General features: G+C 38.3%; 1 protein-coding gene and 1 long non-coding RNA gene across 15 annotated transcripts in view; one reads left to right on the top strand and one right to left on the bottom strand.

The window, feature by feature from the left end:
• FRYL (FRY like transcription coactivator) overlaps positions 1-16,914 on the top strand; it is a 171,041-nt gene that overhangs the window by 77,822 nt on the left and 76,305 nt on the right. For all 14 annotated transcript variants that reach the window (XM_034411349.3, XM_060690832.2, XM_087875302.1 and 11 more), the window contains 9 exons: positions 774-945; positions 2,213-2,345; positions 3,581-3,688; positions 4,705-4,942; positions 6,029-6,214; positions 6,295-6,381; positions 10,991-11,259; positions 12,932-13,127; positions 16,243-16,367. In XM_034411349.3, coding sequence (XP_034267240.2) covers positions 774-945; positions 2,213-2,345; positions 3,581-3,688; positions 4,705-4,942; positions 6,029-6,214; positions 6,295-6,381; positions 10,991-11,259; positions 12,932-13,127; positions 16,243-16,367 — 1,514 coding nt within the window. The remainder of the gene's footprint in view (positions 1-773; positions 946-2,212; positions 2,346-3,580; positions 3,689-4,704; positions 4,943-6,028; positions 6,215-6,294; positions 6,382-10,990; positions 11,260-12,931; positions 13,128-16,242; positions 16,368-16,914) is intronic.
• LOC148112709 (uncharacterized) lies at positions 787-14,054 on the bottom strand. Its single transcript, XR_015729264.1, has 3 exons — positions 13,977-14,054; positions 3,016-3,077; positions 787-917 (listed from the first exon to the last, which is right to left on the bottom strand). It is a non-coding gene; the product is annotated as an uncharacterized LOC148112709 (long non-coding RNA).

Below are 16,914 nucleotides of genomic sequence, written 5' to 3'. Positions count from 1 at the left end.
CTTAAGAATGTAGCATTTGTAATATTTGTGTTTAGCAATTGAATAAGGTTTATTTTAAATTCTGAATTTAAATACAACAACACATTTGGAATTGGCTGAAGTGAAACATTTCTTCTTTCTGAAAAAGGAAGCATATGTGTCTGAAAAAACTGACTTTTGATAAATTTGGGTATCATTTCCAAAGCCATACATTTTTCCCATACTTGCTGAATGAGCTAAAATTGTTTGGCTTCAGATGTCACACTAAGTCATAAATTGTAGTTTACAAATCATAACAGATGTTTAAATGTTGTACAAAGCCAAAATCAATTCATGTTAACAGTTTCTGGAATACAGCCATAATAATATAGAGTGGCCTGGTATCGTTGCACAAATTACGCAATTTACATCATGACATGTGATGTTCCCTCTTCTTGGATATTCATGGCTAGGTTATGCTAATCATACATAAATGACTCCTTGTAGGGCTGAGGGGAAAAAAACCTTGACATTTAAAGTATTTTATCGTTCATTTAGCCAATAGAAACACAAGAACTGGTCTAGTTTAAAGCAGATTTTAAAAAGTCATTTAGTGCTTAATTTAAGTGAGATGTCATTTGTGTGTTTTGGGAGAATGATATTTTATAAAACAAAAGCTCCATTCTGCTAAATATGGGTATGGCAGATGAAAATGGGCTGGAGAGAGGCCAGCTTTATTCATTTTACATCATTAATCTGGGGTATGTTGCAATCTTTGCTGGTTTCTGATAGATGTTCCTCTGGGTTTTTTGCAGAGAATGAATATAGGTCTCAGAGTCTTCCTTGTGATAGCAGACAGTTTGCAGCAGAAGGATGGAGAGCCACCAATGCCAACTACAGGTGTTGTCCTTCCATCAGGAAATACTCTCCGTGTAAAGAAAATTTTTCTTAATAAAACTCTGACAGATGAAGAAGCAAAAGTTATAGGTGAGTAATTTATGGTTTGGGAAAGGAATAATGTGTTTATTATTAAAAACAGTGAATGATAGAAAAGTAACTTTTTTAAGCACAATCAAATTAACCACATTAATTGCTTACGATTTTGAATAGTACAATGTTTTGTAGCAACACTAAGTACCAAAAGCATTTGCATAAGTATTTTTTAACTTTGTGAGAAATCCTGCTTTTTATCTAAGCTTGAGGAAGGCTGGAGGCTCTCCCTAACATTACGCTCATTCATACAGAAACTCAGAATATCAATGAAATATTGTGTTATTAACCACACTCGGAGTGGTTAATATTTGGGAAAGAACCCATCCAACCATCAAGGCCATCTATTATAGCTGGAAGTTACAAAGGAAGGGCAAGCTTTGCATTTATTAAATTCAGAATTGTTGTCAGTCCTGCCCCCATCGGATCCTCTAGGGAAGTAAAACTCTCTACTCCATTTGATTGAAGCGAAAGGTACTTTTACTAAGAGATGCTGATTGCAGTAGAGTTGGATGGAATCTGAAGTTTCCCTAGTCCATCTGTGTGTAGCCAATTGGGCATATTTTGGGAAACGCTGAGGTGTTTAGGCTGGTAAAATTCCACTCTCAGGGTAAATGGCCTTGAAGATGCCAACACAGACCAGATTCCAAAACCCTCTGTACTTCCTCAGTTGTCATTTCCCACTATCGAGGTATACATTTTTATTCCCCATTTCTTCCACCTCCCTTCTCTGGTTCATTGATGGCAAGACACCAGCGAGGTGCCAAGCCTAAGGTGGTGAATCTAATAATTGTAGTAATTACAGTTATAATAATTCATTAGGATTTTTTAAAGGATTAGGTGGGTTTATTCCTTTTTTCTTCTGACTTTGTAGCCAACTACCCTGCACCTAATTTTATTGCACTTGTAATAACAAGTAGAACCCGGGATCTTCTGCCTGAATCTAGAATGCTTCAGAAGTCCAACTGCAGGACCTATTTCTCATCCTGTCCCCAATTTCAACTTTTAAACGGGGAAGGAATACAGTTCTGTTCCTTCAAGCTGGATTCAGGGGTACTAATAATGTCAGAATAAATTGAATAAATATTTTTAAAAAGTTTAACCAATATCTGAGTAGTCAGATGCCCAATTTAAATTTATGACTTTAAAAATATTTTAAAATAAAACTCAATGGTATTTCTTTTTAAGTCATCTGTACAGTACTTGTATCTAATAAGATTCAAGAATCATTTAAGAAATAAATGATTTGAACTTATTCTTTCAGGAATGTCGATATACTATCCTCAAGTAAGGAAAGCACTAGATAGCATACTTAGGCATCTAGACAAAGAAGTTGGAAGGCCAATGTGCATGACGAGTGTGCAGATGACCAATAAGGAACCTGAAGATATGATCACGTAAGTAGCACATTAAGTACAACTGATTCAGTGCGGTTATTTTAAACTTTAAATAAAAGTTACGAAATGATATCTTTATTAATAAAAAGCTTATTTGTAGTCTAGATTGCCAATGTTTTGCTGCTGTGTTTTAACTATTTAAGGTTTGGATGTTGTAAGCTGTCCAGAGTCTTTTTTTTCAAGTGGGTAGCCATAATAAATTTAGTAAATAACTACATTATTAATATTAATAATTAATAATTACAATAGCAATTATAACATTTTGCTAACAGAGATGGTGGAGAATTACCCAGGCATATTCTAGAAACTATCTGGATTTATCTGACTATTTGATAAGTCCGTTTAACTGGTACGTCATCTGACAAGTTAGTTTAAAACTGACTACAGAATGATCTATCAATGAAACCAGACTTCAATAAAGCTTTTATATCTCTTTATTCGTTGATATGGACCCCCTCATACCATAGAGGATCTGTAGCTTTAAAAAAAAAAAAAAAAAAGCTATAGAAGCTTTAAGAAGCAGAGGCATGCAATCTCCTATCTGCCAGGAGCCTAAAGTCAGAGCCTGATCCTATGAAGAAACTTTTAGTCACTGGAAAGCATCTAGTGTGTTTTGGGAGCTGCAATCCACTGAAAAATTAGCAATGAGGTAGCAAGATGATATGTTTACCTGTGTTGTGCTCAGTCTTCCTGGGCAGGTGTGGTCATCTTTGCCTTGGCTTTGATTGGGTTCTTAGGTCATATAGAAAACAAGAAAAAGAAGAAAGAAGAAGAAAGTTAATCTGAGGGGAAATTATATTCACCAATTCTTTTGTTGCTATAATACAGAAGAAATTCCTATTTTCTAAGTAACATCTCACTTTTGCAATGTCAGTTTATGTACATAGTTAGCCTGCTAGTTCTTATGAGATATGGTGAGTATAAGAGCTGTTTTTGACAATCAGCAGAAATCTGTAATCATTCCATAAACTTTCAGTTGACCTAATAAAAACATTGCTTCATTTTTTTTCTTTTCTGTGGTCATCATGGCTTTTATTTTTACTGTTTAGTGTAATAAGCCATTGTTTCCATCAGGGCTTAATCATTATAAATATATATAATTGTTTATCTGTTTCTGTAGATCAGTTAAAATATATAACTTAATAGTTGTAATTAAAATAAAATTCTTAAGTTGGTGTGGATATACAGTCAATCTAGTCACTTGAAATAAGCTCATGTAATATTCTCATTCACAGGGGTGAGAGAAAACCAAAAATTGATTTGTTTAGAACTTGTATCGCTGCTATCCCAAGACTGATTCCAGATGGAATGAGCAGAAATGACCTTATTGAACTGCTTGCAAGGTAGGACTAGCCAGGCTTTTACTGGAGTAAACAATAGAGAGCCCATTGTATCCTCAGACATCTCTGTTTTATCTCTTTGTCAAACTTTAAGATAAAATTATTGTAATTTTTAAAAATGAGAGTCTGAAATTATCCATTATTATCATTAGCTCCAAGAGTTCCTTTTATCCCCCAGATTGTCGTTAGAAAATAAAATAGTCTTAGAAAATCAAAATTATGAATAGTTGGAGATTCCTCAGATATTTACAAAAGATCAATTTTTGAAATTATAAAACTATTCTGAAAAATACCTTACAATCTAAAATATACATTATAAGATGAAAACAAAATATTCTCGTTTGCTGCTTAAAATGTAAAAGGTTAGCAGAGAATATTCCACAATCAAGGCTTATCTATAAATATTGGCTACTCATTAAAGTTAATCTAAATGTTGGGTTCAGGTAGATCTCAATTAATGAACAGGTTCATACAGGAGAATTTAACACTTCATTTATATGGGTCTGCTCTTATGTAGAGTTTTACAGTTTCAAATTGTACCTTAGAATTTGAATTGGTTTTAAATTCAAATCCAGTTCAAGTCGCAGCTTCATCTATTGTCTGGCAGAGATGTGGCTCAGAGCTGGTAGACTGCTGGTCTGGGATGGCTGCAGGCAAATCAATAGTACCTGTGCTAATGATACACAAAGTGTATTTAATTCTAAAGTAATAAGGATGAATAAAACCTAACTGAAAGGTAATAGTGAAAGGACAGGAGTTCATTCCAGGGAGTAGAAGAACTTGGGAAAAGAGTGATCTTATAGTTTACTTCCGGTTTCAGAAGTAATTTAATCACAATTAAATCATCTGCAGTTCTATATCTGTACCAGGCATCATTGCTAATTGTGCATAATGCAAGGATTGCCAAATTACCACTCCAATCCTGTATATTGCCTTTCGTCTTCTTCAGATTTAACTTGTTTTTATAATAGGTAGGCTAATTCTTCATTAGTTTCTAAAAAATAAAAAATTGTCAACAGGCTGACCATTCATATGGATGAAGAACTGCGTGCACTGGCTTTCAATACTTTACAAGCATTAATGCTGGATTTTCCAGATTGGCGGGAAGATGTTTTGTCAGGATTTGTTTATTTTATTGTCCGTGAAGTCACTGATTTGCATCCTACTCTCCTGGACAATGCAGTTAAGATGTTGGTGCAGCTGATCAGTCAGTGGAAGCAAGCAGTCCAAATACAAAACAAGAACCAAGAAACTCAGGTACAATTACACTATGAATTTATGTGTTTTAATTGAGTAATGAATTCCCACAAATGTGAGCATTATGTTAGATATGTGAATACATGGAGGATTATGCTGTGCAATAGTTGGTCGTCTTTTTTTTTTTTTTTTGTAAAAAAATTTTATTTATTTTTTCCAAATTTAAACATAAAAAGATAACTTTCAAGAGCAAAAATCTCGATCCGGTCATAGATAGTTACCACGCTTACATTCCTTTCACAAGCTCAATTCACAATTTCCATTACATCTTTTATAAGTAAACAAAAAAAAAGAAAAGAAAAGAAAAGAAAAGAAGATAAAAAAGAAATTCAAAACTTAAGAAAAAACCAATTTTGCCTCAAATTTAACATTTTCATCTATATAAATCCATTATATCTATCCAAAATTAGTTTCAAATTCACTTTCACTCATTTTTACATCTGCATAACAATTCTAAACATATCTTTATTCTTCTTTACCTTATATCTTATACAAGTCATATCAAAATAATTTTTACAATATTCTAACCTATTGTTAAAATAGTTGGTCGTATTCTTGTAAGTGCCTGACCCTTATCACATTGGACAACAAGATGAAAATGTTGTCCCATTTGTTTGCATGGAGGTAAAAGTGCCCATGGGGCTTTTATATGGCCCTAAGTAAGGGACGCGGTGTCTCAGTGGCTAAGACGCTGAGGTTGTCGATCGAAAGGTCGGCAGTTCAGTGGTTCGAATCCCTAGTGCCGCATAACGGGGTGAGCTCCTGTTACTTGTCCCAGCTTCTGCCAACCTAGCAGTTCAAAAGCACGTAAAAAATGCAAGTAGAAAAATAGGAACCACCTTTGGTGGGAAGGTAATAGCGTTCTGTGTGCCTTGGCGTTTAGTCATGCCAGCCACATGACCACTGAGATGTCTTCGGATAGCGCTGGCTCTTCGGCTTTGAAACGGAGATGAGCACCACCCCCTAGAGTCGAGAACGACTAGCACATATGTGCGAGGGGAACCTTTACCTTTAAGTATTCGGAAAGCATAAATACAAATGAATAGATCCCATTGATTTTAGTCCTTTCTATTTTCCCCCTTTTAGCGTGGCGTAGCCAATGGAACTGCTCCTACCCTTTCCCTGGAAAGGACCCCTTATTCGAGTGTGTTCCATGTGGTTGAAGGCTTTGCGCTGGTTATCCTTTGCAGCACAAGATCTGCCACTAGAAGACTAGCTGTCAGTTGTCTGAAGGAAATAAGAGCTCTCTTCACCGTTTTAGACATGACTAAGGTAAGCAAATTGTTATGTGCGTCTGTGTTTATCTTAATGTTGCCTTGGCTTTGTCATGTATCAGATATTTGTGTCCTTAGGGTGATGATGAGTTGGCCATAGATGTAATGGACAGATTGAGTTCATCAATTCTGGAAAGTTTCATACATCTTACTGGTGCTGACCAGGTAAGATTCACTCTTTAGAAATTGTGAAGAATAACAAATGCCTAATGATTGATTAATTTTTTGCTTTACTTAATACATATAATGCACATTATAATGTACGGGTAGTCCTCTACTTACAACTGTTCATTTAGTGACTGCTCGAAGTTACAATGGCCCTGAAAAAAGGGGCTTATGACCGGGTTTCACACTGGCAACCATTGCCACATCCCCAGGATCATGTGATCAAAATTCAGCCATCTGGCAACTGGCATGCATTTATGACAGTTGCACTGTCCTGGAGACATGGGATCACCCTTGGTAACCATCCCAGGTGGCTTCTGACAAGCAAAGTCAATGGGGAAGCCAGATTTTCATAATGAATCCCATAACAACTGCACTGATTGACTTAACAACTGTGGCAACAAAGGTCATCTTTCTTAACAGCCGTCTTGTTTAGCAACAGAAATTTTGGGCTCAATTGTGGTTGTAAGTTGAGAACTACCAGTATAGCAAGTCCTGTACAGGTAGTCCTCAACTTATGACCACAATTAAGCCTAAAGTTTCTGTTGTTCAGTGAGACATTTGTTAAGCCTTGGTAGTACAGTGGTCTAAGGCACCCTGTTATTAAGACCACCTGCCTGCAATTACTGCAGGTTCGAATCTCGCCAAGGCTCAAGGTTGACTCAGCCTTCCATCCTTTCTAAGGTAGGTAAATTGAGGACCCAGTTTGTGGGGGCAATAAGCTGACTTTGTATAAATATACAAAAGTATGAAGGCTATTGCTTAACGCATTGTAAGCCGCCCTGAGTCTCCGGAGAAGGGCGGCATATAAATCGAATTAAAAAAAAAAAAAGTGAGTTTTGCTCCACTGTACAACCTTTCTTGATTCCATTATTAAGTGAATCAGTGCAGCTGATAAGTTAGTAACCCAGTTCTTAAGTGAACTTGGCTTCCCCATTGACGAGGGTCGCAAAACGGGATCACATGACCTTGGGACACGGCAATGGTCATAAATATGAACCAGTTGCCAAGCACCTGAATTTTGATCACATTATCATGAGAATGCTTCAAAGCTCGTAAGTGTGAAAAACAGTCATAAGTCTTATTTTTTTAGTGCCGTAACTTTGAATGGTCACCAAATGAACTGTTGTAAGTCGAGAACTACCTATACATACTGAAATAAATATTGAACACTACGTTTTAAATCTCAAAAAGCCTATAAGCCTAAGCTATATGTCTTAAGTCTAATTGCCATATTTACCCTTTCACATGATTTACATGAATGGAGAGCTGGTGTTCATTGAGAATTGTAATCCCGAAGGTACTTTTTCAAAAGGCAACTGGACTTCGTTTTTCCTTGAAGAAGTCTGTCTTCTCATCCAAGAAGCTTCTTTAGTTCTGAAGAAACTTCTTGGATGAGAAGACAGACTTCTTCAAGGAAAAATAATTGCCTTTTGAAAAAATACCTTTGGGACAATCCTGACCTGGATGACTGAGAATCTCCATAGACATTGAGAATAGTAGATGCTGCTGACAATGATTGAATGGGTGGGAGATGCAAATAGTTGCAGACATTGCTTCAAAAATGGAAATGGCCGGGCCCGGCCTCATTCCTTTTCTCTCCTGTATTTTTTTCCCTGTTTAGCTGCCTCTTTCTCTCACCTCATCAGTTTGGTTCATCACTTTCTCTTCATTTCCCTTCTAGTGCAACTATCCCTTCCCTTTCCCCATCTCAACATGCTGTTTTTTCCTTATATTTTACTGGTTTTCTTCTGGAAGGAGGGAAGAGTCTCTTTGCTTCTGTGAGTAAGAGAGAATGATCACTATATGCACATAGGGAAATAATGTTATACATGGTGGTTTATTTTACAGGCAATTAATAATTTTAATCCATAGCTATTAAAGTGTAGCTTCAAGCACATACTTTCATATACAAGTACAACGCTCACATATTTGCATGGGGGCCAGGGTACTGTAGAAGTTGGCAATTGTAGGTTGAGAAGGTGGGCAAATTTTTATCCGTATTTCTTCCTTTCTGTATTGTTTGAAGGATAATGCTGATGAAGTATTAAATTTAGGGTTGTCTTTCTGGTAGATAAAATAATCACTCTTGAGTAAGGGACAGCTTACTTTGCCAAATGAAATCAGAATATTTGCTTTTCTTCAATGCTATCCCAAGTCCACACTTAAAACTGAAAATGCAGGTGTCTTTTGTCTATATAATAGCTGTTGCTGCTCATTTTCAAGGAAGAATGTGTCAGCAGAGTGCACGCACATCTGCTGCTCACATAAATGCAGCATGTGAGCATGCACTTGCCCACTGCTCACACAAATGAGGATGCATGTGCCCACTCACCGGCCATTTCCGGTGGCTCGTTTACAATGCCCTCACGGCCCACAGGTTGGAGACCCCTGCTGTAGACTGTAGAGAGGGTGGAACCTTTATGTTATAGTAGACTGAGAGATCATCCAAGCTCTGGAATGAGATGCCTCAAGTTTGCTGTTATTCATCTAAACAAGGGGTGTCAGGGCCGGATCCGGCCTGCAGGGTGCTTAAATTTGGCCTGCGGTGCTTCTCCCTGCAAAAACGTTTTCAGTGGCAGAGGGTTGCAGGAGGCCATTGCAGCCAAAAACGGAGCTCTGGAGCCCATTTTTGCTGGCAGAGCGCTCAGGCCAGAGGTGAAATGCTCCCGGTTCGGACCGGATCGCCCAATCTGGTAGCAATGGAGGCAGGTCGTTCGGAGAACTGGTAACAAAAATCCCTGCCCCCCCTCCCCCCCACCTTGCCCAGCTGAGCCGCACAATCATCAGAGGCTTTTTTTATTATTTTTAAAAGCATTCTTTTCTACAATCTCTTTGGCTGAAAAAATGCTTTTAAAAGTAAAAAAAAAGCCTCTGATGATCACGCGGCTCAGCTGGGATCGTCAGAGGCTTTTAAAAGCATTTTTTCTACAACCTCTTCGGCTGAAGACGTTGTAGAAAAAATGGTTTTAAAAGTTAAAAAAAAATTGGCCATGCCCACCCAGTCACATTACCCACCCACCCCACCAAGCCATGCCCACAGAACCGGTAGTACAAATTTTACATTTCACCACTGGCTCAGGCCTACAGGTATCCCCAACACAAGCGATGTTGAGCTGGCCACATACCCACCCCAACCCCCCAAGGTCAAACACAACCCTGATGCGGCCCTCAATGAAATCGAGTTTGACACCCCTGATCTAAACTGAAATCTGAAGATACTTCGAAAATTGCCATTTAGGTTTCAGTCGCACTTTAAATTAAAGCTTGTGAATGACTCATGGGAATGAGCAAGTTAAATCAAATCTAAACAAAGAATTGCAGTAGAAAGCCAGGCTTTGCAGTTGGGATTTAACTAGTTGTGAAAGATCAGGTTCACAATTTAGGAGTGTTCCCTGATATTTTTGTTGGCATAGATAGCAAGTAACATTTTAATAAAATTATGTTTAGTAAGTCACTACCTATTTTTCTGAACTAGCCTGATCTTTCAATAGCTATGTATGTCTTCATTTTATGGAGCCTTGGTGGCGCAGCGGACTAAAGTGCTGTTAAATAGCACTTAGCTGCCAGCTGCCTGCAATTACTGCAAGTTCAAATCTCACAAAGCTCAAGGTTGACTCAGCCTTCCATCCTTTCGAGGTAGGTAAAATGAGGACCCGGATTGTGGGGGCAATAAACTGACTTTGTATAAAAAAGAACACCGCTTAGGGGGGGCCGAAAGCCCTACTAAGCAGGTATATACAAAAGTATGAAGGCTATTGCTTAACGCATTGTAAGCCGCCCTGAGTCTCCGGAAAAGGGCGGCATATAAATCGAACCAATAAATAAATAAATATTCATTAAATTTATTGCAACCCATCTCACCATGATTTGGGAAGCCTACAAATGATGCAATGATAAACATAAAGACAATTACAATTGAAAGGAGTTTACATAAGAGCTAAGGCTAAAGGGACTGATACCACAGGGATGAAATCTTCTTCTTATCCCTTCAACCACTCTAGCAAGGAACATACACACAAATGCCATTTCAGCATGAGGCTATTTCTGAAAGGCTAATTCATTCGTGTACTGAAATACCTGCATTGATAACATTCTATAGTGCCTGTACATTAAGAACAATTGTTTTAAAACAGCTAGAGATTACTGTCCTTTCCCCCACTTCTAAGAGAATAATCTTATTTTGTACATTTGTTTTGTGTCCTCACCATCAGAGATGTAATGATACCAATATCTTAATTGTGTAAAATTAAGTTTCCTAGCCTTTTCTTCTTTTCTTTGAAAATCCCTGAGTTCCTATGTCACCTCTGCTAATGTTAATATGATTACTAATTACAATTAGTAAATTCTAACAAGAGGGAGCATTTGTGTTGGTGAGGGGAGCAGTATAAGAAAAGTTTGTACATTGCTCTGTAAACTGTGATCTGACTGAATTTACCTAAAAGGAATATTTTCATCTTTTTCCAAATATAGTACTTTGTTTTTCCAAATAAGCCATTTTCATTTTGCAATGGGAATAGCCTTAGATTATGTATGCCCGTAGCTTCAGTTACCATTTTTAAAGCATTTTCGGTGAGCTAAATGAATCTATTTTTGTTTCCATACACAGACTATGTTATTGTACTGTCCCAGTTCAATAGATTTACAAACATTAATTGACTGGAGCTCTTCTCCTATCAGCCACCAATTTGATGTCATCAGTCCATCACATATATGGATATTTGCACATGTGTCTCAGGGTCAGGACCCCTGGATTATTAGCCTTTCCAGTTTGATGAAACAAGAAAATCTTCCAAAGCACTGTCCCACCGCAGTGAGCTATGCTTGGATGTTTGCTTATACCAGGCTCCAACTGTTGTCTCCCCAGGTTGACATAAAGTAAGTCACCCTTTAATACAATGAAGTACTTTTATGTATCTGGAGAAAACAGGCTGAAAAAAATAGCTTATATTTTAATTCAGTGAAAAATGTAGGTTTGGCTTTTTTTAAAAAAAAATGTGGAATGCTAGAGCAAAATTATTTATGCAGTGCTATCAATTCATATTTTGATATTGTTTTTATATACATAGCTGAATTTAAATTACCAATTTTATAACGGAGTATAATACAGATAATCCTCATTTAGCAACCAAAATTGGGACCAGCAACTGCAAAGCAGTCATTAAGTGAAACAGCATCTGTGCTTTAGCTTTGCTTTACAGACCTGCGAAAATCATAAATATGACGATCGGCCGTAAAAATAGTTTCCATCACTACTATAAGTGTAAATGGGCACTAAACAACTACCTGTGTTAGAATTTTCACAGGAGTCGGAAAAACTGATAAGCCACCCTTGTTGTTCCCTTGCAATAGAAAAAATATTTTAGGAATACAAAGATTCTTTTAAAACCTCCTTCTACGCCAGAGTAATTATTGTAGCCCATGGCGAGTTAAGTGATACCGTGTCCTCCCTCTCGCAGTGCCTAGAGGCTGTAAGGAGCTGGATGGGGAGCAACGGGTTGAAACTAAACCCTTGCAAGACCGAGTGGCTCTGGATTTGGGGTTCGTTGGCTCAGGGAGAATTGCCACCTTTGGTCTTGGGATTACGCACAGACCTTGTGCGTAATCTAGGGGTTTTCCTGGACTCATGACTCCTGCTCAAAGAGCTGGTGGCGGTCATGGCCATGAGGGCCTTTGTGCAACTGCGAGTTGTGCACCAGTTACACCCTTTCCTGGACTGACAATCCCTACTCACGGTCACTCGTGCCCTAGTCACTTCCCGTCTTGAATATTGCAACACACTCTACATGGGGCTGCCTTTGAAGAGCATCCGGAAGCTCCAGTTGGTGCAAAATACAGCGGCCCACATAGTTTTGTGCAGACCCTGATGTGCACCTGTATCACCTCTCCTGCGGGAGCTGCCCTGGTTGCCGATTTGCTTCCAGGTGCAACTCAAGGTGCTGATTGTCACCTGTAAAGCCCTTCATGACTTGGGACTAGGTTATCTGAGGGACCATTTCTTGCTAGTCACATCTACCCGACCCATCAGAGTGGGGAGGCAGGGAATGTTGCGGGTCTCATCCCCGAGAGAAATTCACCTGGTGGGACCCAGAAGAAGGGCCTTCTCTGTGGTGGCTCCCTCTCTCTGGAATATCATCCACCCAGAGATTAGAATGGCCCTTACTCTAATACGCCTCTGGAAGGCACTAAAGGTCTAGTTCTGCCAGCAGGCCTGGGGAACCCAGAGCGGGATGGAGCCCATTAAATGGCTTGTGTGACCTCCTGTCGCCAGGGTGGGGGGTGTGTGATTTTATTATATTGTACTATATTAATTTATTTGATTCTTTTTGTTAGTTTTTATTGTTTTAAATGTGGCTTTATATTCTGTAAGCCTCCTTGAGTCGCCATGGGTGAATAGGCGGCAGAATAAATTCACTAAATAAATTCAATAAATACACATAAATGTCAGTTGTGATATTTTGCTTAAACATTGAATCTCATTTAACCTTAAATATTCAATGCATTACAACGTTTTCTCCTTTCAACTTTTCATTTTTTCCCCCCTTAACAGCAGCCCTGTGAATGCCAAGAAAGTAAATACTGCCATCAGTAGTGATTCCTACATTGGGCTCTGGAGAAACTATCTGATTCTTTGTTGTAGTGCCACAATGTCTACGCCATCTTCTGCATCCACAGGTTCCGTCAGATGCTCCCCTCCTGAGACGCTGGCGTCTACTCCAGATAGTGGCTATGGCATTGATTCAAAAGTATGTTCCTCCAGTGCATTAAGCAATTTATATTTTTGTTGTTCTTAAGCAGTTTGGATTTCTTTTCTCCTTGTTGAGGTGTTATAAGAGTATATACGGTTATTGGGTTTCATTTTCTTGTTCAGTTATTGGAAATAAAATTCAGAAACCCAATATCGTTCCCCGCTGCTTTTTAAAATCAAAAGATGTATTTGCCAGCGTAGGGAAAGGTTAGTGTAGGGAGAGCTACAATGTTTTAAAGGCCCACTTGTTACTTTTCGTCATAGAGATGATTTATTATATGTGGTTTCCCTGTAAAATGATGCTTTATTTTTTTTTTCATTTGGCTGTCAGTTAAGCTGTCAGTTTTGTTAGTGAAACTCCAAATTGTATTAGAAATGAATGAGTTACTGTTTGGATACACAAGCTCTCAAATAAGCTGGTCTTTGCAGAGGAAATAGTCAAAGCTGAATCCCATAATTGTATTTATTTTATTTGTCAAATTTAGGTACTGTCCATCTCACTTACAGAGTGACTCTGGACAGTTTACAGCTAAAAGCATCTAAAATAGAATAGAATATTCTTTATTGGCCAAGTGTGATTGGAGACACAAGGAATTTGTCTCCGGTGCACAAGCTCACGTACAAAGAACAAAGTAATAAGTCATAGATCATAAATCATAGTTACAATCATAAATCATAAGATATAAACAACACGCAATAAATCGAGGGAGAGACAGACAGACACGTGGAAGGTGTTTCTGTGGAGTGCAGAAACAGAGCTCAAACCATCAGGATCTGAGCTCTGTTTCTGCCCCTTAAAGGAGGATGCCATCTTTCCTCCGGGTTCAAAAGAAAATTCCTTACTCACAGTGCAGAAGCCGAGCTGAAATGATCAGGTTCTGAGCTCCCGTTTCTCCATCCCACCAAAGGAGTTCATCTCCTCTCAGCCTGCAGCTCTTTCAGCCAGCCTCCAAAGACAAGAGGGAGTCCTCACAGCAGGCGGCAGTAGCTTGCAACATATCCCGCCAGCTTCCCCACTGATATTTTGGAGAAGCTGACAGAGAAAAATTACAAATAGCAATCGCATGATCACAGGGAGCTTGGCAAATGATTGTTAAGTGCAAACAGGTTACCAAGTATCCAGATCATTGTCAGTATTTCAAGTAAAACCCCCAACAGAATTAAAACTCCAAGGCAGGCATCTTCCTCAAAGTATAGATTTATTAGAGATGTCATATTAGCACATCTGGGGAAAACCCAAATCTGAAAGACCTGCGTTTTCCACACCCAAAAGTACAACCAAAGTTCCTGTCCCTCGAAGCACATAGGTGTCACATGATCCAATCCGATTACTGTCCCAACTTCAACCAACTTCCAACTCCTCAGGTGCTGGCAAGACATCCTTGACTCCCAAGGGAAAGAATGCTATGATTACATACCCCACACTATCTCTACCTCCCCCTCCCCATTCTCACAGCTTGCCCAACCACCGCTGTGGCAGCCCTGAAGACTCCCATTAAAGATGGCTCCAGGGCTGAGAGTCATGTGATTATGAGGTGGGGGGGTGCACAGCATTTTCTAAGGGCCAGAAATACCTTATGATCTATAAAGCACTCTTTCTGAGACCCTGCAAATTCAAACGATTGTTAAACAATCAGTCATAGGTCCACAGCTACCTATACAGAGATGAAGTGGTATTTGTTTCATAGATGAAACTGTAAAGTCAGTTACTAGTTAGCCACAAAGATTTATTTTTAATATAACCCGAAGAACTGTACCTACTCATAAAATAAAGGAAAAGAATATAGGGGGAAATAGGTTTTTTTAAAAAATTATACTGTAACAGGTGTGCCTGACACTTCACAAAAAGCAGTAAAACAGATGTTTCCCAAGAATTTACAGTCCATAATTTACATGTGGAGAAACCAGTGAGGGGTAGAATAAATAAGAAAAGGGTAGGAAGGAAAATGATGGAAAGTAAAATGTCCGCAAGTTTCATGAAGTCCCCACTCCCAACTACAAAAACCATCTCTAAATATAGTGAAAAGTCTAGGGGTATAGTAATTTGTGAACCTTCTGTTGTTGTTACAATCATTGCAATTCATTTGAAGTGCAACAGTTACACAAGGAGGATCCTAATAAGGCTAGTTAGTCTCTTCTTTGACTTTTTTTGTGTGCATCATTGAATATCAATAGGCAATGCAAACAGGTATTGGGAGTACATTAGAAATTATCTTCCAAACCTCTCCCAGCTCTCTCCCTTTGTTTGAGGCTAGATTTTAAGCGCATGAAACCCCTGCACCAATAGGAGAGGGAAGATTGACATTATTCCTAATGCCCAGTCACTCTGCATATGCCTTTTGCAGTTGTGTGTGAGCTTAAAGCAGAGGCAGCATCTGAGGATTCTCTTTGCTTGATGGATGGGATTGAGTATGTGCCGAGGAAATCTAACTTTTTTTCTAAGATGTAAATTAAAAGCAGTTTTCTGAAATATTTTTTTTAACTGAATGAAAATGAAAGCCGAATTCATATGATGTCATTTTCCAGAATAAAACTTGGTAAAAACATGAGGCAATTAGAATCAGTCAAATACATATATATGTCATCTCTTTAATGTAAAAGGTTATGAAAAGAAGTATAGCTGGATGCAAAAATAGATAAATAATTGGGTTTCAGAATCCTCTCAAAAGCTGTTTAAGAAAAGTATTTGAAGCTGAAGATTTTGGAAGAAGTGTTTATTGAAATGTTTTATGGCACCATGATTCCATGTACGTATTCATAAAATATAGATCAAGTAACAAACTCAGCATGTACTTTTTGGCTTACATCTATAAATATATAATAATGTTTAGCTTTTGGAAAGAAAATCATTTCTTCACTGGGTTTAATAGATTAATACGGTACCAGGAAAAACATACAGCAAGATTTAACATAGTGAAATAAAGCAAACATCGGAAATACCAGATATATTTGTAACGTTCAAATAACTTGTGAAATCTTGTATACCACAGAATCTTCGTATGTGCAGGGATGTTTTATAATTCTTCCTCCCTGTCTTTAATTTCTTGAGCATTATTACTGTTCAACCTAACACCATACTAAGTGAACTTGGGTTGCCTTTTTTTCCCCCCCAGATAATTGGTGTACCATCCCCTTCATCCTTGTTTAAGCACATTGTTCCAATGATGCGCTCTGAGAGCATGGAAATTACAGAATCCCTCGTGCTGGGCCTTGGCAGAACGAGCCCAGGGGCTTTTAGGTAAATGTTTTAAAAGTATCTATTTTTGCTGCTGGCTTGGAAGAAAATAAAGCCCAACAATCCCATCCTTTCGTAAAACTAATCTTCTTGTTTTGCCTAGCGCTAAATAGCATGCAAATAAATACAAATAATAAAGTGAGTGGGAAAACCCTATAGTTGACAGAACTTTCTGGTGGCCGAGTCATATCGCTTAGCAACACATCCTATCCCCTTTGGATCCCATCATATTTCTTGTTCAAGAATTATACATTGTGGGATTTCTTCCCACATTGATAAGAAATACTGGCAATTATAAAAACAGTCAGCATATTTTTAGTATCCACTTTTATAAAAGAGATACGTTTTCAATCCCTTTCATCATAAAAAGGAAGAAAACGGGGTTTTTTTCTTTCTGGAATTCCTGTACAGTAATCTTAACCTTCCTTCTAGTAGTGAATATTACTAGTCGTAGCGCTTGGAGAAGAGGGAAATCAATCACAAGCTCTGCTTGTGGCCCCAAATCTAGAGTAGAAAGCATCTAGTTTCCTTCATAAAGGAAGTCTGCCCA

The sequence above is a fragment of the Pantherophis guttatus genome, chromosome 8 (genome assembly GCF_059756535.1).
Source record: "Pantherophis guttatus breed Tessera chromosome 8, ASM5975653v1, whole genome shotgun sequence".
In the NCBI taxonomy this organism is placed as follows: Eukaryota; Metazoa; Chordata; class Lepidosauria; order Squamata; family Colubridae; genus Pantherophis; species Pantherophis guttatus.
The sequence above is the reverse complement of the archived record's forward strand: the minus strand, read 5'-3'. Positions and strand labels throughout refer to the sequence as shown.